This window comes from Typopeltis vanoorti, chromosome 1, assembly GCF_054136105.1.
Source record: "Typopeltis vanoorti isolate ZY-2024b chromosome 1, IOZ_Tvanoo_1.0, whole genome shotgun sequence".
Taxonomy (NCBI): Eukaryota; Metazoa; Arthropoda; class Arachnida; order Uropygi; family Thelyphonidae; genus Typopeltis; species Typopeltis vanoorti.
This window is the reverse complement of record NC_143549.1, coordinates 113943538-113969854: the sequence shown is the minus strand read 5'-3', so window position 1 is coordinate 113969854 and position 26317 is coordinate 113943538. Positions and strand designations below refer to the sequence as shown.

The 26317-nt window shown below is 35.3% G+C and overlaps 1 protein-coding gene across 1 annotated transcript in view; it reads left to right on the top strand.

Annotated features, from left to right (window-relative positions):
* The window catches only part of TrpRS (Tryptophanyl-tRNA synthetase), a 166753-nt gene that overhangs the window by 20162 nt on the left and 120274 nt on the right, over nucleotides 1-26317 (top strand). The window contains exon 4 of the mRNA XM_090392909.1: nucleotides 24907-25089. Within this exon, the coding sequence (XP_090249035.1) occupies nucleotides 24907-25089 (183 nt within the window). The remainder of the gene's footprint in view (nucleotides 1-24906; nucleotides 25090-26317) is intronic.

Genomic DNA, 26317 nt, shown 5'->3' with positions numbered 1-26317 from the left:
AGAATATTTAAATACCATATTTGCCAGCGTATAAGATGCACCCCCTTTTTTGTACACATTTTTTAGGAAAAAAACTTTCTCATTGAATATTATAATCAATTTACAGTATTTCAAATATAAAATAATAAGTAGGTCTACTTTCAACAAATACCTAATCTAACTAGGAAAGTGTCCCATCTTTTAATCTTCTTCGTCAAAACCCAGAAATTCATCTCCAGAGCTAAATGAAGAGACACTTGAAACCTCTTCTAAATCAGAATCCTGAGTTCTCATACAACAAATTGTCCCCTGTACCATCCAGTGCATTACTAATGCCACACTTCTTAAATGATTTAACCACTGTCTCAGTTTTTGCAGCATCCCATGAAGCTTTGACCCACTCACAAACTTGCGAAATACTAGGCCTCTTCCTTCTTCCTGATGGTGTGACCTCAAAATCTGAAGACTGCATCCAGCTGTTCTACTTCTCTTTTCATAAATCCCTTAAATGGTTTATTAATACAGACATCTAAAGGTTGAAGCTGACTAGTTAGACCTCCTGGAATTACAGCTAACTGAGTTTTTAACATCTTCTGTTCTGTGAGAACGAAACTGATCCCATACTAACAGGGCAGGCTTCTTCAACAGTCATACAGGGTGCCTAGACCAAATTTTATCTATCCATAACTTTATTCCTCCTCCATCCATCCAGCCTTTTGCGTGAACATGTACAAACACTCCTTTAAGCAGTTTTTTCTTTGTGTAGCGTCTTTCTTTTAAAAATCAATAGTGGCAGCAATTTTATCCCATCAGCACAGCAGGATAAAACAACCATGTAGTGAGTTTTTTCATGCCCAGAAGTTTTAACAGTTACACTTTTTGTGCCCTTGGAATCTACAGTTTTGTTTGAAGGCACATCAAAAGTCAGCATCTATGTTTCCTATTTGCGCAAGTTCAAAATTTTCTTGTTTCCTTCGTTAATGACAGATCGATGAAATTCAATTTGTAGACACTGAAAGTCCCGCTTTTCTGTGGTCTAAAATCCATCAGTTCTGTCTCAAATTCTGGCCATTTTGCAGTTCCACTTCATAGATTATGTTTATTGTGAGTTGCTTTTTTTTTTTTAGATCCTCTTCCTGATTCCATCAAGTTCTATCATTTTCTCAGTTGGGGGTAGCCCGAAATGCCTCTCTGCAGTCCTGTTTCCATTTTCTTTAGCATATGCAACCACACGTAGCTTGTACGCAATATTGTAGCAATGCTGACATTTTTTCAGCCATAATTTGCCAAGAAATTTAGAGAAAATTTAACGGCAGAAAATTATCAACATTTACAACAACCGCGACAACAATTGGAAAGTTTAAACAAACAGGAACACAGCTGTGATCATCTATGACAGCGCATGGGCATCCACTGAACTCTACATAACTGGAATGCTCTCACACAACGCAAGGAAGCAAAAAAGAAAGAAATCGCTTAACTCGGAACAGAGAAAATTTCCAGAAATGAAAGTAATAAAAAAAAAAAAAACTGAATATCGACGTATAAGACCCACCCTGTTTTTCAGACCTATTTTCGAAGAAAAAAAGTGCATCTTATATGACGACAAATACAGTACCTATTTCATGTTTTATATGAATTGCATATGTATAGGAATTTTAAAATTTTGCTGTGAGGAACATTTATTTTATACTGAGGGTTGGCAATGCTTACTATTTCTAAAGGGAATTGTTGGGGATAAAACAGTTTAAGAAAATCTGTTCCAACTAATTAATCTATCTGTTTAGATCTTCAGAGAGTGTTGCATATTTATATGCATTAATAAGCTGTGTAAGTGCAATTGATTACACTTTGCTATTGAGCTTGAGCAAAATAATTCCATTAACGTTTTAAATTTAATACCAACAAGATCTGAGGAAAACATCATAAAAGTTTATTATAAGTCTACAAATGTAGCAACTCTCTGAACTTTGACACATATCATCCTTATACTATAAAAAAAATTGTTGCACTTTTTTTTTTTGTTATATTTCACATAATCTTTGAAACCTTGGTCTAGAGACCAAATATGGAACTTTTTCAGGCTACTTCAGGTCTCCATTAAGCAGAGTAGTGATATCACACCAAGCAATGAAATTGATCTCATAAACAAAGACTATCACAAACATCTCTGCTCATAGTGGGATTTGAATGCAGCATGTTAGTTTCTGAGCAGATATGCTAGCTACTCACCATCCAGGTTCCTTGCAGTTCTCTCATACTTTGCAACATTACATTGAGAAGAGAACTACAAGAATATCAGTCCTAAATTCTCTATTTAAAAAAAAAAATAAATAAAAAATAAAAAGTCTGGTTTAGCATAGCACTGAGTTGACACTGACCACAGAATCTTCTGATTGAAGACCAGTCTTTTACGTAGATATTATTTCAAATTTGAGTGCTTACTCAAAGAGAATTGCTGAAGCATTACTGCACCACACAGCACTACTATATTTCATTACCAAAAATTTGAGAAATTGTTATCCTTATTATAGTAAATGCACATTATTGCAAATACCACTATAATAAACTATAGAAAAGCTCTTGCTTAAGTTCTCTAGAACCAATGCTGTTTTATGCTCACTATTTTAAACGCTCAAAATCTTCACAATGGTTAACTAAATACCCTAGTAAATGAAGTCACAGTCCATTCTTAGCAATTTTTCTTTTGCTGAACACGTGTATATTTTTAACTTTATCTATCTAGAACAATAACGTAATATCTGCATGGCAAGTAGATGTGAAAGACAGCCACCACATCTTGGAGGAGGAGGTGGGGGAGTCTATCTATGTGTAATGTTTACACAACTTGGCTATTTGAAATCAGCTCAAAAACAGCCACTGGGAGTAATGCTGGATGAAATTTGAAGTGCTGGATACAATTTATTAGTGTTTTGTATTGAAACTAGAAAATGTATTGACAAAAGCTGAATCAAATTCATGTTGTGAATCAGCTTTAAAGATGGATGAAATTATCTATAGTAAAATGAGGGAAAAATTTAAGGGGAGAATACCCTAAGGAAATAAAACACAAAGGAAATGACAGTTCTTTTGTGTTTTTGTTTATTTGTATATTGATAACAAAACACAAAGGATTGGCAGAAATTACACATACAGTGTGCTAAATGACAACACCAAAAGAAAATTCAAAGAATAATGGGAGACATATAAGAAAGTCGAATTTTTGAGTTGAAGGATTAAAATCCCAAGTTTCCAGAAGGAAAAACCCTACTTGCCAATGCCAGAGATCAACAAATTTGGGAACTGATTGGGAAAAAAAAAAGACTTAGGAAAGAGTTCCTCTAATTGACACCAAGAATCTAACCTCTAACTGTTTTTTAAGTATGCTTCATACAACCTAGCACTGTGGATATAAATGCCATATCTACAGGGCTACATGGACTTAATGTCATTTATCTGAAATATTCATAATGAACTAAATGTATGCAGTCTTTATCATTAAAATCCAAAATAACCCCAAAACTTTGGGTGTTAATCAGCTTTATAATTGGTTACTTCCAGTTACAAACAAGGAGGCAGCATAAATAATGAACAGGTAGTCTTCATTAGTTAACTTAAGAGGATTAAAAAGTGGTTGCTGGTATGAATAAAGCAGCTTCCTAATCAAACTATGACCTAATGATTGACAGCTGGCAGAAGTTGATACTGTTCTCTTAAAACTGTAAATTAAAAAATATGATACAATATATAGTATTTCTTTTTTTATAGTCAGTTTTGCACAGTTTATCGTCTGATGTTTCTCACGAAAAGGCCATTGCTATCGTCATATTGCTGGTCCTGTGTATATTTTGCTAGTTTCTGTTCCTTTTTGGTCTTAAACTTTTTTGTTTTCAGAATCTGTAATTCATTTGATTCATTATTCCCTTTGTTTACTGATTTTATTTATGCTTCATTATCAGCACCATTCTCTTACCACATGTTCTCAGCTCAGTCAAGTTTGGCTCCACATATTTTGTCATCTCCACCTTCTAAAAATATACAACCAGATATGTATTTTAAATGACTCTTTCAGCATAAATTAAACATTTTATGTTATCATTTAACTTCGCCTCTGGTTGGAGATATGGGTAGCTCCATTACCTAATAAACTTTTTGTTATTATATCAGGAGTGACATGAAATCTAGTGTTCAGAAAATCCTTATACAATATTTCGTTAATCAGGATTTTAATGAACACCTAAGAAGTGTTTTGGTTAACAGCTCATTCTGTATTTAAAAAATTAATTCTTTATCCATAAATATAAAATAAAAATACTACAGCTGAATATAATATTATTTACTCATGATTCATTAGGAAAAGCTTTAATTCCTTTCCTAATGATAATAAAGTATTTTTGATATGTAAATGCAATGTGCCCGTTAAGTAATGAGATTGATTTTTTAAAGGGCAGCCCTTTGAATAAAAGTAACAAACATTTTTATAGTTTTAGTTTTGATTGCTAGAGTGTGTTCAGCAATGACACACTCTAGTGACACAGCACTTTTTGTGTGGCAGCTGTTGAAGTAACAGTGTGAGTGGAGCATGTTAGAAGTTGCATCATGGAGCAAAGAGCTGGGATAAAAATTTTATTGCAAATTAGGAAAAACTGCTACAGAAGCGTATCAAGACCTAAAAAAAAAAAAAAAAAAATTATGGTGATGACTGTCTGAGCCATGCACGGGTGTTCTGCTGGTTTCCAACATTTAAAGAGAGGGAGAAAGATGAACCACACTGTGGATGGCCAGTTTCTGCACAGACAAATGAAAATGTGGTGAAAGCTAGGGAAATTGTTGCCCATGACAGGCGAATAAGCACTAAGCTACTTGCTTATACAGCTTGGTATCAGTAAGGAAAGGATACTTTTATCTTAGAAAGAGAATTGCACAAGAGGAAGATTTGTTCAAGGTGTGTGCCACTCATGTTGACACATGAACAGAGAGAGAGAGAGCACTGGGTTGCATGTTGTCAAAAGTTCATCCACAGTTGATCATGATGTGTTGCAAACAATTGTCACCAGTGATGAAAGCTGATGTTTTCAGTTTTTGATCCAGACACGAGGTGCCGGAACATGGAATAGTGTGGAGCGTCTTCTCCCTGGCAAAAGAAAGTCTGGTTGCAAAAATCACATGTCAAGACAATGGTCGTTATTTTTTTGATAATGGTGGAATTATCCACTACAAATTTGTTTTTGAGGGCACTATAGTGAATAGTCAGTATTTTTTAGGAGTAATGCAACATATATATGCCTGCATGCGACATATCAAGAAAGAAAGCATCAAGCAATGTAAGATCAGGAGAATGTCATGGCCAGAAACTGCTCACCATGTGGTGACCTCCTTGCTGTGAAGATGTTCCTCTTGGACAAATTCCAGTCTCAGAATGTAAGTTCATCAGTTTACATGATTGCTTAGATGGAAATGTACTTTGTCTGAGACCCAGACATTATGGAGGAAGGATGAATCTTCACAGATATTGGCCAGCATTCGTGCACAGTATTCCTATTGTGCAGCATAATCTGTTGCTGTTTAAACATTGGTCCACCTGAATGTACGAAAAGGCACCCAGTTCCTTAAGGATTTTCTATGCAGTGACCGCCTCAGTATCCCAAGTTTTACAGCTGTTCAGCATTGATTATGTTTCAGAGACCGCAACACTTTCTCCAGCACATGCCCATAATTCTCATTTGTTAACAGTTCATGGTCATTCTGAATGCCTTTTGCATTGTGGCAGAAGACCCCCCCCCAGCACGTTTGAACCTCTTGATTATTATTATTACACCCTCCACGGAGTCGACAGACTCATTGTGGGAGATTTATTCAATTGACAACATATATTCTGCTAATGCATTCCATTCACTGACAATTCTCCATGTAAAAAATCTACTCTTCACACCCTTCTTCACCACACTTTTGCATAACTTCCAGGAATGACCTCTGGTTCTTCCCCTCTCACTTTCTGTTCTTTTTATAATCTACTCTGGTTTAATCTGATAAAATCCTCTCACTAACTTAAACATCTCTATCATATCACCTCTCTTCCTCCTATCCACCAAACTCTGCAATCCACACTTCTTCAACCTCTCCATAGCCAGCATTCCAAAGTCCTGATATTGTCTTAGTCACTCGCCTCTGGACCCTCTCCAATTTCTCCACATCACATTGAAAACCAGGTGACCAGATCTGAGCACAATAGTCCATTTATTTATTTATCATATAGCATATACACATGGTTAAAAAGAAATAAAATAAAATTCATATGAATATAGATAAGATACAATATATAAAATTACAAATAAGAAGTAAAACAACATAAACAAGCAGATAAAATACAGGTATTAAATATATGACAAGCATCAATCAAAAAATTAGTCATATTTTTACAATTAGATTTTTAATCCAATTGATCACCTCTGGGGATAAGACAAAAACATGTCCTTTAGTTCACCTGGATATGCCATTAACTCACATTCCTGAACTGTATGATGAATGGTTTGGGTCTCGGCTCCACAAAGGCAATGGGGATTCGATATCTTTCACCATTTTAATAGTAAGTCTCCGCATACACCATGACCTGTACAGATCCTGTTAGCAGTCTTCCATATATTCGTGGGCAGGTCAAATCCAGATGGTTTTTGAAGAATATTTATGTAGCTAGACTTCAGGTGATACTGCTTGAGTCCACAGTGCATCTCACTTATTCATCAAGCTGGCATTACGACTGAGAAGATTACAGGCAGTTTTAATGGTGGGTCTTCTGGATTTTAATTTATCAGATAAAGCATCTAGAATAAACTTATGTATTGGGAGATTTTGGTTATTTAGGATTCTTTTATATTCATGAAGCAGAGCTTCCTGTCTTCGCAATTCTGGAGGAGAAATATAGTAAGAGTGTGCTTCTGATGCAGCCCGTTATTAAATGCATAGTGTAATTAAGTTAAACATCTAATTTGTTGATGTGGTGGCTATTAAGCCAGACAGGGACACCATACTCAGCTGCGCTGTAGACCAGTCCCAAAGCAGTGCACTGTAGAGTTGTGGCACTTGAGTCCCACGTAGTACTACAGAGCTTCTGAACTGTATTATTTCTAGTATATACTTTAGCAGCGATATTAATCATATGTTGTTTATATGACAGAGTTCTATCCAAGGTTATCCTCAAGTATTTAGGTGGCGGATTAAACAAGATTAATGTCCCATCAACATATATCTCTGGTTTTTGATTTGCAAGTCTGTTATGAAGGTGAAAACAAGAACATTCAGTTTTACCAGGATTTGGTGTTAATCTCTATTTTTTATAGAACTGCCATAAGGCCGACATATCATTTATCAATATTTCTTCAGTTCTTTCTATAGATTTATCACTGATTACCAAAGTTAAATCATCTGCATAAGCAAACTTTCTACTAACTGTTTCAGGGATGTCTGTGATGTAAAGACTGAAAAGCAGTGGTGCTAGCACCGAGAACTGTGGTAGCCCATTTTTAAGCACTCTTTGTTTATTTACTGATACTTCCCCCCATTTACCACTCTGAAATACCGATTATATAATAATTTGTTTTGAGGTGCCCCGGTGTTTTACATGGGATGATCTTGAGGAATTTGTATACGAGTCCCTCCCTCCAGACAGTATTGTAGGCTGCCATCAAGTCAACAAAGACTGCAGTAGTCTTCAAGCATTTTTGAAACCCTTCTTCAATTTAAGTTGTTAAGCTAAGGACCTGATCTGTGCATCTACGATCTCTTCTGAACCCCGCTTGTTCTGTTGGAACACATTCCAGAATTTTCCCACTGATCCTATTCAGAATCAGTCTCTCCAGCAGTTTGTAGGTTGCACTTAAAAGGAACATGGGGATGATAGCTTTCACTTCTGTCTGCTGGCTTACCAGATTTTAGCACAGGGATGATTTTTGTCCTTTTAAATTCCCTGGGGATATAACCACTTTCAAGTATATCGCTAAAGAATTTGGCCAACCACAATCTAGCATAAGGTCTACAATGTATCAGGAATTCATTATGAATATTATCGAATCCAGGAGCCTTCCTTGTTTTGATGTTTTGAAGCTCCAAAGATATTTCCTCACAAGAAAAAGACAAGGAGAATTGTAGGTTCTTTTGAATTACAGTCTTCATAGCCTTTAATTCACTTTTACCTCTCTAGTATGTTCTTTGTCTATAGGGGTTCTAGAAAGTGAAAAAATACGAGCAGCTATCTGATTTGAGTCGACAGGTGAAGGTTTCTTTGGTATAAAGGGGCTTGGGCTGAGCTTCTTGAGTAGTGACCAGGCTGCTAGAGTGTTTTATGTCTATGTTCTCAGTTAATTGGATCCACTTTTCCCTTCGAGCAGCATTAAGACTATGAAGCAGTACTTCTCGTAATCTCAGGATCCTTACTCTCAAGGAATTCCCAATACAGGGATTCGCTTTGGTTAGTCCATCCAGGCACATATTCTTTTCGGTAGTCTTGAGGGATGTATCTTTTTGCCACCGCTATGACTACTCCAGTGAACCGTGTATAATTTTTATGGGTTGGGGGAATTCTTCTAAGACATGGGATGTTTTAGAAATGGGATGTTTGGAAAAACCTTGAGAATACATGGAGACCTGAAATGGTTGCTTTTCGCTGTCAGTGGAGACAAATGTCAAATCAGGATTCAAACTCTTGATCTAAAGGTGCCTTTTTCCTTGGCATCAAAAACCAAGTGGAGATGATGTAGACCTGCCCATTCAGTTAATGTTTCCCCATTTCGATCATTCCAATCATATTTCCAAGAAGTATGGTGACTATTAAAAGTCTCCAGAGTACACTGTTGAATGGAGGGTATGTCTGTAAAACATCATTTGGCCAAGTGGTTGCAGGTGGTTTATACACATTTCACAATCGTGATGTCCGCTATTCTAAGGATTTCGTCATTAGTAGAAGAGGTCATCAGCACAACATTCTCAATATGATTTTGGACATATGTTATGTTGCCATAGCAATAACTATATGTTATTCCAAGAATATCATAACCAGGAATTGTTGCTCTAGATTTAACTTGGTCTTCAGATTCGATATGTGATTTTTGAATAAGTAGATCGATGTTTTCATCTCGTAGGAGTTAAGAAAGATATTGACACTTTGTTCCGCTAATACCCTCAACATTTAATTGGCAGATATGGATACTATGTCCAATGTTCCTTGTCATCTGGTTCTTGAAGGAATCATTGTGAAAATTTTGAATTTCCATGTGTAAATATGGTCAGGAGATTGCACAGTGGTCTGGCTGCCAGTTGCTCTAGCTCTTTAGCCTGACTCAGGGTGCACCACAAGGAGGCGAGCTAGAATTGCACCTCCAGTAGTCCAAATAGACTATTATGTGATAACACATACTATTGCTTGGGACACGCTAACAAACTGCTCACAAACATGTCATAGACTTGGACCATTTTCTCTACCAACTCCATATGAATGGGGAAAAAATAATGCTGAACAACAAACATCTTTTCAACATAATCACCTTTGCTACAGCTAAATGGTGTCGCATCATTTGACTGCATGTACATTAAATAGAAGATCATGCAGTCGAATGGTGTATCTCATACCATGTGTACTAAGGGTTGTCGAAGTTGAGTACTTTTTTTTTTGTGTGTGTGTGTGTGTGTGTGTGTGTGTGTGTGTGTGTGTGTGTGTGTGTGTGTGTGTGTGTGTGTGTGCGTGCGCCGTACCATATTAACATCATTAATTCTGCCATTTAGTTTCCTGAACCCTTCCTTCCTACACACCAAAGCAGTCAGTTGTGCGGTGCATTGCAAAATTATTGCTGTTAAAATTTCTGTATACCATTGTATACAGAATTATTTACTAGGAAAGGAATTAAAGACTGTATGGTTATCATCTAACAACAGTTTCAAATTTTTTACGTTATGGATGAGGAATTAGCTTTTCAAACACAAAAATAACTATTACCCTCACAACTTTTAATTAAAGAAATGCTGTACACTTAAAGCAATCAGTAACAACTTACACTAGCTGTCAATCATTAGGTCACTGTCCAATTAGTAAGCTGACTTGTTCCCATGAACCGTGCAAATAACTTTTCCCATCCCCCTCAGGCTGGCTGTTCATCACTCGTGTCTCCTCTCTCTTTGCAATTGGAGGCAGCCCATTATAAAGTTGACTGACTGCCAAATTTTTCTTGTTATTTTTGCTTTTAATGTTGCAAAATACACATATTTAATTCATTATAAAGATTTCAGACAAAGTGATATTAATTTAAGTCGTAACTTTTTTGAAATATTCCGGATTTCATTTTTATAATGTTATACTTTTCTAGTTTTCTTCTTGTTGTTGTCTTCCCATATTATGCAACTGTTTACCTGTAATATTTTCAAGGGTTTAAAAAGTCTTCTGCCCATCTCTTCCTGGGTCTTCCTCTTGATCAATATCCATTTCGTTTATAATTGCAGGCGATATTTGGCCATCCGTCTTCATTTATTCTTTCTATCTTCCTCTTGATCAGTGTCCATTTTGTTTATATTTGCAGGAGATATTTGGCCATCTGTCCTCATTATTCTTTCTATAGTTTGTGATGTCATCTGTTATGCTAATTATGGATAACTGTTTTCTTATTTCTTCATTTCTTATCTTGTCTATTATTTTATAGCCTGCGAGCAGTCTTAGGAACTTCATTTCTGCAGCTTCCACTTGTCTTTTATCTCATTCTCCCCAAGTCCGTGTTTCACTGCCATATTTCAGAATTGGTTTGGCTATTATTTTATATAGTTTTATTAGGGTTGTTCTTGACATCTGTTTACTGAAGTGTCTGTTCAAAGTTTCAATGACTGCTAGGAATTTTTGCTTTTTATATGCAATGTCAATTTCTCCATTGGGACTTACGTAATTTCCTAGATATTTAAATTTGTTCACTTGTTCTATTACTTTGTTGTGGACAACTAGTTTGCATCTTTTGATTTCTTTACCTTGAAATGCTATTGATTTCGTTTTCTTTATTGAAATTTTCATGTCATACTGTTCTATTGTTTTTTTTCAATACGTGTAGATTTTTCTGTAATTGGTCTTCATTTTCAGCAAAAATAACTTGATCGTTAGCATACAAAAGAGTGGTTAATTCTTTATTTCCCATTTTAATTTCTATGATTTTGTTTTTCCTCCATTCTCTTGAAATTTTTTCCATATATATATTGAAGAGTATTGGTGATAATCCACTTCCTTGAATGAGACCTCTATTGGTTTTAATTTTTTTCGCTTGTTTCATTATTAATTTTAATATAGCTTTCTTCCATTATTATTGCTATTGCTTTTGTGATTTGAGGTGAAGCTTTCAATTCATACAGTATATTGATTAATTTTGTCTGTTGATTTGATCATATGCTTTCTCTTAATCTAGGAAGGCCATATATGTTGGCAGATTAAATTCTATTCTTTTTTCTATAATTTGTTTGAGTGTAAATGTGGGATCTGTACAGCATCTTCCTTTCCTAAAGCCACATTGTTCTTCTCCAATAATTTTCTTGGCCCATCGCGTTAATTTACTTTTAATTATATCTAGATATATTTTATAGCATGTATTTAATAAGGATATTCCTCTGTAGTTTCTGCAATCCTTTCTGTTTCCTTTTTTTTATGACTATTGCTGTCTTCCATTCTTGTGAAATGTTTCCTTCTTCCCATGTTCTGTTTAGAAATTTAATTAATTGTACTTGAAATGGTTTAGAGCTGTATTTGTATAGTTCTGAATTTATTCCATCTTCTCCTATAGCTTTTCTATTTTTTAGTTTTTCCAATATTTTCTTTAGATCATTTAACTGTATTGGTTCTTCACTTGTTTCTTGACTTATTACTTGTTTTATTTCAATCTGATTATTATTGTTTAGAAGCTGGGTGTAGTGATTGGTCCATTCTTTTGTGGAGGAGCCTTCTAATTGTAGATTATCCTTTGTTTCTTGAGACATTTTTTTAATGATTTTATAGCTCTTTAGCTTAGGTCCATTTATGTCATGCTCTAATCTTGATACAAATTTTTCCCAGTCTTGTCTTCTGATATGCCTGGTTTCACTTCTTGTTATTGCTGTGATTCTTTTATGTTCTATTTCATTTCCTATGGTTCTGTCGTTAACTATTTAAGGTAGATTTCTTTTTTCTTTCTTATTAAAGATTCTATTTCTGGGTTCCAGGTTCTTAGTCCTTTCCTTTTTCTTTGCAGTTTTTGTTCCTATGGCTTCATATGCTGCTTGTTTTACTATTTGTTTAATGTTTTGCCATTTATTTTCTATATCTGTATCTTCATTTAATTTCTTTGTTTGATTTGTAAGTCTTCTTTGATATAGTTCTCTGATACTATCTTGCTGTAACAGTTCTATCTTAAATTGCTCCTGCTTTTGTTTTTGTGTTCATGTATTGTTTCTATTTCTCTTGTTTGGGATCTTAATAGTACTGAATAATAAATAGTGGTCTGAGTCAATATTGCATCCTTTGTATACTCTGCAGTTTCTTACCAACTTCTTTAGTTTTTCACCCACTATTATATAATCAGTGATGCTTTTATATCCTCTGGTTTCCCATGTATATCTTTATGTTTAAAGAAGCTGTTAGTAATTTTCAAACTATTATATAGGCCACAAATTCCCTGTGTTCTCTTCCATTGTTATTTATGGTGTTTTCTCCTTGATTACCTATTAAATCTTTAAATGTCTTTGATCCGATTCTAGCATTGAAATCACCTACAATGATTAAGTAATCCTGTTTATTTGTGATCTGAATTACCTTTTGGAGGTTTTTATAGAATTATTCTGTTTCAGATTTTTTCCTTCTTCGGATGCATATATTCCTATGATTGTAATAAATTTCTTATTTAATTTAAGTCTAGTCTTTTTATTCTTTTAGAGATCTAGTTATATGATTCAATTTTGTCTTTCCATTTATTGCTGATCATGATGGCTATATCTACAGCTGCTCTTTTTCATTTATACTTCATTATATTAAACTGAAGTTCTGTAGAGCCTTTTTATTTTTATTTATTTATTTATTTTTCTGAAATTACTGCTATTTCTATTTTCATTTCTGTTAGATCTTTTTGTATTTCTTCGATCTTGTGATTGATGCCTGTTATGTTTACTGTTCTGATCTGTATCCAGTTCATAGTCCTTGTTTCCACTTCCATTTCGTTATCCATTTGGGCTGTCCGTTTTTTATTCCCTTGAAATTTACGAGTAAAAGAATTTATCAGCTGGGCTGGTTACCAACTATCCACAGCCTCTGGTGATAGGCCTGCCATCTTAGGGCTTCCAGACATGCCCACTTTGGTCCGAGACTGCCTATTGGGTATTCACAGCCAACCACCATTTCCCCTATTCCCCATTCCCCTATCTGTCACCTGGGGACCTGCCTGGTCACAGTAGCTCTGCTCCAAGTTCTAGTTTTCTGTTACCCATTATTGTTTGAGTTTGTGCTTTTTTCATGTTGAGGTTTTGGTGTTTTATGGTTCTTGCAAAGCCTTTGTGCCTGTCTCCCTCCATTTCCTTTGTTTGTTGACTTCAACTACAGTTTTCTCATTAAATTTATCACTGTGGAAGAACATAATGTTTTATTGGCTAGAAAATATTATTAGCTTTTTTTTCCTCCTCCAAGTAGCAGTTTTTTCTTTCTTCTTCTTCTGCAGCTTTTCCCACTTAAGTAGGGGCACTGTTTGTGGTGAGTCTCTTCCACAACCTCCTGTCCTGGGCTGTAGCCACATCCAAGTTCTTCATCCCCAAGTTCTCCCCCACCATCTCCTCCCTGGCTGTCCATGCTTTCCCTTCCCCTGCACATCCATCTACATGACCTTTCTTCCCACCACCACACAACCAAACCATCCCAACCCCGCACCCTGTATCTTTGCTTCTAAGTTCGTAACTTTCACCGTTCCCCATACATAGTCATTTCTCAGACAATCCTTTCTGGTCACACTGCACATCCACCCAGGCACTCCCATCTCTGCCACCTCCATCCTGCTGATGTCCCCCCCCCCCCAGGCCACAGCCTCCACAGTACACATCACAGCCAGTCCCACCACTGTCCTATAGATCTTGCCTTCTAGATTGATCATCACTCTCTTATCACAAAGCACTCCAGCCATCTCTCTCCAGTTCCTCCAGCCAGCTTGTATCCTACATCCCACCTCCCCCTCCAAGTAGCAGTTTATGTTATGAAAATTATGGTGCTCAAAATTCTGTATGTCATTGTGCTAGTTTAACACTATTCTACTTTATTTCCTAATTTTTTTGTCTTTTTTTTTATTCTCTTTTTTGCTATTGCTAACATACTTAGAAAGTTTGATGTTTTTTTTTTCCTTCTATGTCATTTATGCTTTTGTCAGAAGAAAAATTGCAAATAATATCTCTGAGTTAAAACCTAAAATTTTTTAATTGAAATATTATAGTACCAAATGTGAAATTATAAGTTGACAAAAGATTCCAATTTAGTTCTTATCTATTCAGAAATTAATATACTTTATTACTCAGCATCTAATACATTAAACCAGGCATGGCCAACTTCATTCTATACGAGGGCCAATATATGATGAGTGGTAGCATCACAGGCTGCACACTTTTAGACAGAACTTAAATAAAAATGAACTGCATTTTTTCAAGGCAATAGTTATATGTATTGAATTATTATATTTGTTAAATCATTTTGCTACTGGGAGAACAATATAAAATACTTGATTGATTTAAATATGTTGTTAAATTAAATTCAATTACATATTTCTGGTTTTTTTACATGTAACACAACTTAATGAGAACACTGTGGGCGTTCATGTGCAGTAACAAGTTCATCAAAGTCTATTTTCAACGATGATGATGATATTCGTAACAAATCCTGAAGGTGTCATAAGTCAGTCGGCTTCTTTGTGATGATTTTACTGCCCTCGTAGTTGAGAAAGTGCATTCATATATGTATGTACTTCCAAACATAGATGTAATTCTCAAGTTGAAATCACTCAATGCAGGATATTTTTCCCTTCGTACCAGTTTCCAAAATTCAATACCTATCTCCACCCTTGACTGGAAAAAGGGGTCATGAAGGTCACACAACTCCAATTGAATAGTGCCATGCTGCTCTGAAATGTCACATTTCATTAGGTTGTTAAATAATGTCAGTTGTGGTTGCATGTCACTGAAGTCAGAAAATCGCTTACTGAATTGCTCTAAAAGTTGGTCTAACATTGGCACAGAAAACTTGAAGTCAATGCCATGGCTCTGCTCCATCAACTCCCTGCAGAAAGGTAAATGTACCAAGTTTCCTCTGACTCGGGTGAATTTAAAAACCTTCAGTCGACTTATGAACCCATCTAGGTGTCCAACTAAATATGAGAGTGTTTGGTTACGTCCCTGTAACTTCACGTTGAGGTCTATTACAAAGACGAGTAAGCTGTTAAAATGAGGATCACATAGTTTTGTGATTAGTTCTTTGTTTGTCTTCTCGTGTCCCTCTAAAAACTGTTTTATTTCCTTTCTCAAAACAAAAAACCGTTTCAAACAGTTCCCTCTGCTTAGCCAACGTACTTCTGTACAATACTAAATCGTCATATTCTGCCTCCATTTCTGTTAGAAAAGAAAGAAACTTGCGGTGTGTCAAGGCCCGATTTCCATCCTTAATTAGATTCACACACTTCATTAGTTTTCATAACATGCTCTATCTCCAGAATTTTACCACACAGATCCTCCTGATGTATAATGCAGTGCAATACAGGGCAATTGATTCCAGCCTTCCTTCGTAAGCCAACTAAGCCTGTTTGAGTACCACACATTGATTTGGTGCCATCTGTCACAATAGCTGTGAGATTGTTGATATCACCAGTACCATTTACAACCTTCATAACTGCATCATAAATGTCTTGACCTTTGACTGTGTTATGCAATGACTCTAATGCTAGTAGCTCTTCATTAATAACAAAGTCTTTGGAAACAGTTCGATTGAAAATTAGAAGTTGAGCTGTATGTGTTATGTCGGTTGATTCATCAAGAGCCAATGAGAAGTAAGCTGAATATGTAATAACACTTTTTAATTTATTTAATATGTGAAGAACTTATTTCTTTGACTCTTTTTGTTACAGTTTGTTTTGATAGTGGGACGCTTTCAAACTCACTGGCAATTTTATCCCCCTCAAATGCACATGCCATATTCACAGAACAGTGTTTTACAAATTCACCATCAGATAATGATTTTTTTGCTTTTGCTATCTCTGCACTTACAACAAACAATACCAAGAGTGAGCTTTTTTGTATTGATGTTGGTTTAGTAAAAAGATTTCTCAGCGCTAACCTTTCTCTTCAAATTACGTACAATTTTAGTACGTTCTTGTCCAACGTGTTCTTGGTATTTAGCAGCATGGTGCCGTATGTAGTAGCGTTTGAAGTTATATTCCTTGTGCACAGACAATACTTGCAAACACACAAGGCACTGTGGTTTGTTGACGTTATTGTTTATAAACAGAAATTCATTTTCCCATTTCTCTTGAAATGACCTGTTTTTTTTCACAGATCTTACGTTTCTTACTCATAGTACACAAAGGCTGAAGTAACTGACCATTGGACACAAACCACAACAATAACACTGTTAACTGTGAAACTGAGTCTCTGAAACTGATTACCGTAACCAGAGCAGAGCACGTAACTTTCAATGATGCGTTACTCTGGAGCGCATAGAAATCTACCACTTCCCCTCTATTACAACTTGCACAGAGAAGCAGTACATTTTATAAATTGAGTAATCTTTTTAAAGCAATTTTGATTCCGTGTTGAGAATATAAATTGTTTCCGTCATCAGAAATAATGAATATCACTAGTATATCAAACAGAAAATCTGCAGTCGAAACTAATAGCTAAATTGATAATACATAGAATTTAATATAGTTTTTATCCTGCATGGGCCTGCTGTTGGCCATTTATGCATTAAACTGTAGCATATTAGGAGAAGGCGAGTAATCCCAACAAACATGCTAAAGAATGCTGGGTATTTATTTCCTGGGAATTGAGAAAATGGGAACGGCAGTCTTCCCCCCCACACACACACCTAAATTTGCATATTCAAGTTATGCACAACACATTCATATTGAAGAAAACAATTAGTATTACTGTGATTTTGTTGAAAATACTGCCATTGTCCTTTAAAATTGGTCACTTAATCGTCAAAAAGAAGGAGTTCGAAATTCTTTGTTATCAGAATTAATTCAGTCATTAAACAGCTTCATCCCCACAGTAAGCAATGCTTGTTATGTCAAGGCTTCATAGCCTGCATGGGAGTAATCGAAAGACAACTTCAAGAAGCAATTAATATTATTAATTATTATTCCAATATTATTCTAGTAACACAAGAGGCCATATTCTTGGGAGCTCATCTTTGACAGAAAGCTTACATCCTTTACAAACGTTTGTCAACTTAAGGACAAAAAAAAAAAAAAATATTTTTTGTGCTCTATCCTCTACCACAGTGTTTCTCAAAGTGTGGTACGTGTAACTCCGGAGGCATGTGAAAGGTCTTGAGGGGGGATATGCGGCAATTTTCAGCTATGCATCATTAATGCATGGAATCATTATTCAGAAAAAAATAATTATTTTAAACATATATTTCTCAATAAATTATATATTATGTATGAATTCTCCTACTCAGATTGCAAGTTATTATTGCCACGATGTTCACGTCCTGGCAATAGTAACTCGCTCCCTGCAGTAAAACAACATACCCTCCCCAACAGCATCACTATACTAGTTTTTATACTAAGTAGTTTTATTGTATCACTGAATAAGGTACAGAGACATTTGCAGTCTGTGTAATATATTTCTCAACAAATAGTGCAATTAGAGACAACTGGGATAAAAAAAAAACGGCACTAACTAATGAATCACATCACCCCTCCAACAGAAACTGCTGTATAGACGAGGAAAACATATGCAACATATGGTTTTGCTTGCTTGAGTCTACACAGCACTCCCCGTCGTGAACATGTTAAAACAAAGAAATGTATAGTGAATGTGTTTCAGATATTATAAAATTCAGTTGAAGAGAATTAGCATTTCAACTCAACTGTTGGCCTGCCTTTGTCTTTGGTTCGCGCGATGTTTTGTTAATACCGCACCAATCATATGCGCTTCTTCATAGCTGCTCAATCTCTATTGGCCTATCATTGCTGTCTGTTTCCTGTTCTGCTTTTACTTCTCATTAGTCATTTGTGAAGGATTGTTCATTACATATCTCAAGTGTTGTAAATTACTGTTAATTTTTACTTGAAACAATGGGAAAGATGATGATGCTCTTTGGTAGATTACTTTGACAATGCACACTAGGAAACTGTTCTCGATGCCGAAAGTAGCAATAGCAAATAGGAGCTTCTTGGTAAGTCGCACCATTTTCAGTTTTTTTCTGAAAACTTTAGTTTCCATCATTTTGTATTTTGGTTTAACCAGTAAGAATACAATTTAGTCGACTAAATCCCAAATTGCCAGCTCATCCTAGTTCGTTCAGTATCCAGGTAAATACCAAACAGGGTGCACCACGATAAGGTGAGGATCGGACATTAGGTCAGAAGCCCTGGTTGGTTCTCCACATTCCTTTAAAGGCTATTTGGAAGTCTCCTTTCAGTTATACAGCTTTGACCCTTAAAAAAAGAAAACACACACCCCCCAACTCAACATCATCAGAGTTAAAGATCGGTACTATCAACATAAGAAGCCTGAATGGCAAAGAAATGGAGCTAGCTGAGGAATTAGATAAGTATCAGAGCGACATAATAGGGGGGACTGAAACAAAAAAAAAAAAAAAAAAAAAGACAAAAACTGGTGAGATCTTTCTGAGCAATAAATACAAAATGTTATATTCAGGCAATGACAATCAAGAGAAAGAAGGAGTAGCCATAGTATTCAACACAAAATACGAGGCTAATTTTCTTGAATGGTAGGCAGTCTCAAGTAGAGTAATGTGGGCAAATATGAGAATGGGGACTGGACAATGAGACTTATTTGTGCCTATGGTCCCACAGAAGGTTCTACTAAGGTAGAAGTGGAGGAATTTTTTGAGGCTTTAGAAAAAGCAACTGACACAATGAAAAAGAAAAAGTTAGTCCTTGTTGGGGATCTAAATAGCGGAGTAGGAAATGATTGTCAGACATACAAAATTATTTTGGGAAAATTTGGAGAAAAGAGCAAAGCTAATAATAATGGCAACTATCTGTTGGATGTCTGCTCAGTACATGGACTGGTTATTACTAACACCATGTTCCAACATAAAAATGTGCACATTTTTATGTTGGAACATGGTGATATCAAATTTACATGGGGAGAAGAAGCAAGGAATAAGAAAAGTCTCATTGACTGTTAATGTTGATAGTGATATTTTCTCCCTGGTGCAGGGCACCAGAGTGTACAGAGGATTTGAAATTGGAAATGATCACTATTTATTCTTGAGCAAGATAAAATTGAATTTCATATTGAAAAGAATAACGTGTAAGAAAGTTTTAAAGCGAATGAAAGTTGAGTAGCTCTCAGATGTGAACTGTAGACTAAAATACACAAACATTATTGAAAAAAAAATGAAAGAGTTTGAGAACAGAAACCAAACCTTGGAGATTCAGTGGCAAGCATTGAAGAAAACCCTGTTTGATTCAGCCAGAGAGGCATGTGGTGAAGTTGTCTGCAAGGATTGAAAAATTAGAACTCCATGGTGGACACAGGAAGTTAAAGAGGCAGTGAAGGAAAAGAAGAAAGCATATCAAAAGTTCCTGATAAATAAGTCAGCTCTGTGCTCTTAGAGAATACAGAGACAAATGTAAGAAAGCTAAACACTGTGTAAAACTAACTAAACAAAAGTCATGGGAGGACTTTGACAAGAACATAGAAAATAAATATCAATTAGGTAGCAAAATATTCTTGAGGTTGTTGAAGAAGCTTAGGAATGGAGGAAAGAGTGCTGTAAAAGGAGTTAGAGATGATAAAGGTTACATGAAAACAGGAGAAAAAGATATCCTAGAAGTGTGGAGTAATTACTTCGAAAAATTGCTAAATGAAAGAAGCAGTGATAGCACAGTGGCAAAAAACACTCAACAGGCATACTGTCAGGAATACATATCCATACTTGAAGTAGAAAAAGCCATCAAAGGCTTGAAATGTGGAAAGACAGCAGGAGTAGATGATATTCGACCAGAAATGCTGAAATATGGTGGTATAAAAGTCTTACAGTTGCTGCACTGCATAGGTTTAGAAAGCCTGGACAGAGGGACTAATTCCTGATGATTGGAGTAGAGCTCTCATAGTACCCATATATAAAAAGGGAAATAAAACTGAATGTGAGAATTACAGAGGTATTTCCCTATTGAGTGTTCCTGGCAAGATTTATACAAGTATACTTGAGAAATGGTTGAGAAGAATTGTGGAAGAAAAGCTTGGTGAAAAACAAGCTGGATTCAGGCAAATTGAGGCTGTCAGGATCAGATATTCACTTTATGACAAATAGTTGAGAAAGCATGGGAATATAACAAAGATCTATATTTAAGTTTTGTTGATCTGAAAAAGGCATATGACAAGGTGCCAAGAGAGAGAAGCTATTCAATATGCTACAGTTATATGGTGTCAATGTGGCATTATATCAAGCAATACTTAGTCTTTATGTGAGTTGTAAGTCAGCAGTTAGAATTGAAGGAAGTACAGGAAATTGGTTTAATGTTAAATCTGGTGTGAGACAAGGATGTACATTATCCCTCTGTTATTTATTATTTATATGGATCACATTATGTAGGAAAGTGATATTAAACATGATATCAAAATTCGTAGTGTTAATATCAGCTTTATGTGGACGATGTTATACTTCTAAATAAATTCGCTACAAGTCTGCAAGATTCTCTGACTAAATTGAATAACTGTTGTAATAGATATGGTATGAAGGTCAGCAATAAAAAGACAAAGACAATGAAAATAGGCAGAATCATTGAAAATGTCAATTGCATTGTGAACGGAGAACCTGTGGAACAAGTAAAACATTTGAGCTACTTAGGCACGATTTTTAGTGAAGATGGTAAATTAATGGAAATAGACAACAGAATCAACAAAGCTGGTATTTTAAGAAGTCAATTGAATAAATTCATATGGAATAAGAGAGAAATTAGTCTGAACACTAAATTAGCTGTATATATACAAGACAGTGTTCAAACGAGTTTTAACTTATGGATCTGAGAGCTGCTTCAGAAGTAAAACACTTGACCATTCTCTAGAGACCACAGATATGAGAGTCCTGAGATAGATTAGAGATGTGAACAGATGGCATCAATGGCAATATCATATTGAAAAGCAGGATATTAGGAGAGAACTTGACATTGTCAGCATTCAGGGATGCATTAGTAGAACTAATCTCAGGTGGTGTGCTTACTTAAATAGAATGGGTGAGGAAAGATTTGCAAAACAAGTGTTCTCTTCCAGGTTTACTGGAAAACGACCCAGAAGAAGACCAAGATATAGGTGGATTGATACTGTACAAAGTGCCTCAGACGATAGAAATATAAGATCTGGTAATGTTGGAGTCTTGACAAGTAACAGACTGATTTGGAGGAAAATTGTAGATACGAATTTCTTATGTCACCATCACACATGAAAGGCTTCAACACAGTATCAGATAAATGCCATTATGGCATGGGTCAGAAGAAAAGTAATCCATTGACATTACATTTTGAAGAGCTGGAAGTTGTAATCTGTGGAATACTTCATGCGTGTAATTAGCAGGTTTGGGATTAGAAGCTTTTCCTTTAAATGGTTGTTAGACAGTTATTTCTTGTGTAAGTTTAGCAGAAATGGTGGATGCTAGTTTCTGCTGTATAGCACCTGTGGAAATATCTGAGTCAATGAGAAAACTCTCTGTCAGTGAGAAGGGACTAGTGAGGTTGCAAGAGAGGTTCATCAGTTATCCAAAATGCATTCTTCTGAAGAGCATTGAGAATATTTAGAATGGTTTTTTGGTGCACATCCCGAATGCATGTGTAGCATTCTAAGTTAGTAATGATGTAAATTTTTCATGTAGTACTATCATATCCTGTACAGTCCTTGAGAGTACATTGCAAGAATTTGATGATGATGATTATTTGAAAATTCTTCGTCTCTTTTGTATCATCAACATACATTAATTCGTTGCCACGTTATCTGTTTTGACAACTTATCCCTGATTCTTATACATGATAATGATGTATGATACACAAGAATGTGTTGTAAATATCATTAACTTGGTCTAGACATGCCATAACACACACACACACACACACACATACACACCTCTCTCTCTCACACACACAATTTCTTCTCTCCTTGTAGGCTGTGGTCAGGGGGTCTTGCAAAGGAACTACAGATTGTTCATCATCATTGCTATAGAATGTTTTGCATTATCCAGGAGTAAAGTAATTATGGAATATCTCCATTACTTTATACCAGTTTCACACTGACTTGTGGTTTTTTTTTTTTTAAATGTATAATTCCGTATGTTAATTATTTTTATTATATCTGTAATTCACTAAATAAATTTTCAAAGGCATGGAAAAGTTGCATGCATTGGAAAATTGGGAGGTATGATTTACTAGAGGTACAGTCTCTTTATTGATGTTCATAAAGTCCATTATAGTATGCCCAGCGTTTGTAGGTCTCTCGTTGGTATTTTGCCAAGAATAGTCGATTCATGCTGTGAAAGGCAGAAAGAAATGAAGGATGTACGAATTGGTGGCCAACGTGCGAAATCACATACTTTCTTGTCTGTCGCTGTACTAGTAGTAGCTTGATTTTTGTTGTCGCTATTTTTGCATTTTTTTTTTATTATTAATTTGTATGATGGATCCAGCACAGTCAACAAGTTCGGTTGTTAAACATTTCAGTAGCTCTTGCAAAAGAATATTGAATAATGTGCTGACATTCTGCGAAAAATAATCATCAGAAGGCCGTCTCCTTGTTCCCCTTTCTCAAGTCATAAAACATGCAAGTTCAATTGCGGTGTATCAGGGTCGACTGTTAAAAGAATTCATAGGGATTCAAAACGTGAAGGTAAGCCAAAATTTAAATCTCCTAAAAAAAAAAGCACCAGAGAAAGGAAACCATCGAAACCATAGCTTTGAATCATTTGATGTAGACGTTATAAGAACTATTCACAAATTTTACGTTGTCGAGAAAAGAGTGCCAACTGTTCCGAAATTGATTCCTCTGCTTAAAGAAAAAATTAATTTTCTGTGAAAAAGAGAAACTTTAAGAAAAATACTTCATGAAATCGGATTTTGTTTTAAAAAGTCCCAGAATAAAAGGAAACTTATCATGGAATGAAGTGACATTGTTTTATCTAGAACGCAGTATTTGAGAGCAATAAGACGTTTCAGAGAGGAAAAAAGACCGATTGTGTATCTAGATGAAATTTGGATTGATAGTAATTTAACTTATGGAAAATGTTGGCAGTCTAAAGAAGAATGTGGAGTGCTACAAACTGGAAATGCTTCGTGGCGCATAATAATTTTGTGTGCGGGTGGAGAAATGGGATTTTTACCGAATTCAAACTTACTATACAAAGCCAATTCAACTACTGGAGATTGCCATGGACAAATGAATTCTATGATCTTCGAAAAGTGGGCAGAAAAAAACTGATTCCAAACCTTCCTAAAAGTGCTGTTGTTATAATTGATAATGCTTCATATCATTGATTAAGCAAAGTTCCAAACTGGTCTAATAAGAAGCAAGTTCTTATGGATTGGCTCTCTGCAAATAACATTTCTCATTCCCCAGATATGTGAAAAATTGAATTGCTTAATTTGGTCAAAAGAAACTTGCCCACAACTATACTATTTAAATTCGACACGATGCTCAAAGAGCATAGATTTCTAGCTTTGAGGCTAACACCATATCATTGCGAAATTAATGCTATTGAGTATATTTGGGCAAAAGTGAAAAGTTTCATTCGCCATTGCAACGTAACTGGGGATATTGACATGTCTAAACTTTTTAAGCTTTTAGAACAGGCGATTGAAAGTATTACAGTTCAAAACTGGGGAAAATATTGCTCTCATGTCACCTCATTGGAAAATATGTATTGGGACAAAGACGGAATTATCGAAGAATTATGCCAACCCTTGGTGATCAGTTTAAGTGAAGGTGATGGCGATTCGGACACCGATTCAGATGACTCTGAAGATTAAAAGGATTTGATAATGGTATTTTTTTCCAACGTTTTTTTTTGCATGGGTTTGTTAAAAGAGTCACAACAAGTCATAAATAATTAATCAGTTTAGGACATTAAAGTGTTTCAGTTCTCTCAACTGTAAGTTTAGAATATCTAAGTTCATTTGAAAAAATTTAATGTTTTTCTGTATAATTATTTTTATTTTATAGAAAACTTTCTTAAAAATAAACTTAGTTAAATTTTTGTTTTATGCTATACCTTTTTTTTTTTAATTTTGTTAATACTCTACACATATTTTTCCAACTGTTATACAAGCAAAATAGTTACACTTTAAAAACAACAATGTTCCGACCTATAATAATAAACAAACTCATCCCAGAAGACAGATTGATTACCCTATTATCAGAATGGATTCTCCTTTTTCTGACGTGTCGAAGGATTTCTAATCGGTGGGCGAATTATAGCAAACCCCTCCCCCCCGACTTAGTTATGTAGTTAATTTCTACAAGTTGTGTGATTGTCATATTTTGCATTTAAAGATTATTGTATGATTCTGTATCATTGTTCATATAAGTATTTTATACAAAATTTTACATTAGCATTTAATCAGAGAGGGAGAAAAAGAGAAGAGGTTAACTTATTTTAATGATCTTTCTAGTTTAAATGTCAATTTAATCTTATATTTTGAAATAAATTTAGTCATTGCATATTGTAAAATATATTAGGTGGCTACAAGATATTTTTGATGTTCCACTTGTAATTCAGTTAACTGATGATGAAAAATTTCTCTGGAAAGATCTAACAGTAGAACAGGCCAGGAAACTTGCTATAGAAAATGCAAAAGATATAATTGCTTGTGGATTTGATGTGGAGAAAACATTCATTTTTTCAGACTTTGATTTTATTGGGTAAGTATGCAAATAAATTTAAAATTTAAATGTCATGCAAAATACAATATATAGTTATTCTGTAGTGTTCAGTAAATTCAATAAATGTTCTGAAAATTGCTATTTTATTATATGGTATCTTCATTGAGTCTGGAGACACATCATGGGAGATCCACACTAATGTTTATACACACAAGACCTCATACCTCTCCTTAAACTCATTTACTGTCTGGGCACTTGCAACTAATGCTGGCAATTCATTCCACTTGTTCACCACTCTTTATGCAAAATATCTAGTTCACACATCCTTACTAACCACACTCTTACACAACTTCCACAGATGACCCCTAGTTCTCTGACCTATTTGTCACATATTGAAAAATTTGCTCTGCATCAATTTTATGAAACCCCTTTAATATCTTATAAATTTCTATTATGTCCCCTCGTTTCTAAACTTTGTAACCCACATATCCTCAGCCTATCCTCATAGGGAGCATTTCACAGACCTGTCACCAGCTTCCTAGTCTCTGAATCCTCTCTACCACCTTCTGATCTCCAAGAAACCCAAATAACCAAATGTATGCACAGCAGTCAAGATGCAGTCAAATCCTAGCCTTATAGTGGAATAACCTCCCTATCTTTATTTGTTGGCATGTGTTTTCAACATCCAAGTAATCCTTTGGGCTATTTTGCCAACTTTTGCAGTATGCCCTCTGAACTTCAACTCTTTGTCTACCATTATTATCAAAAAGTCTCTCGCCTCGTCAATTTCCTGCAATCTAATACTACCAATATGATACACTGTATGCAATCTTTTCAACCCAAAGTGCATAACCGTTCATTTTGCAACATTAAATTGACAATCATTATCCTTTACTCACAATGCAGATTTATTTAAATCATTCTGAAGGATATCTAGATCACCTTTATCAACTATTGCCTTCCCCAGTTTTGCATCATCGGCAAACAACTAAATATCTTCCTTTAAATCTTGCCCTATATATCATTGATATACAAATTAAAGAGTAGTGCTCCTAGTACAATCCTGAGGTACCCCCACTAGTCAGCTTAATTCTCCTAGATTCCACTCCACCATATACTACTCTCTGGTGTCTCTCAACAGCCCCCCCCCCTCCTCCTCATCCATATTACTAGCTTCATATCCATTCCCATTTGCTCCAATTTTTGTACTAGTTTTCTATGTATTATTCTGTCAAAAATTTTCTTTTCAAAGTCCAGCAGTATCATG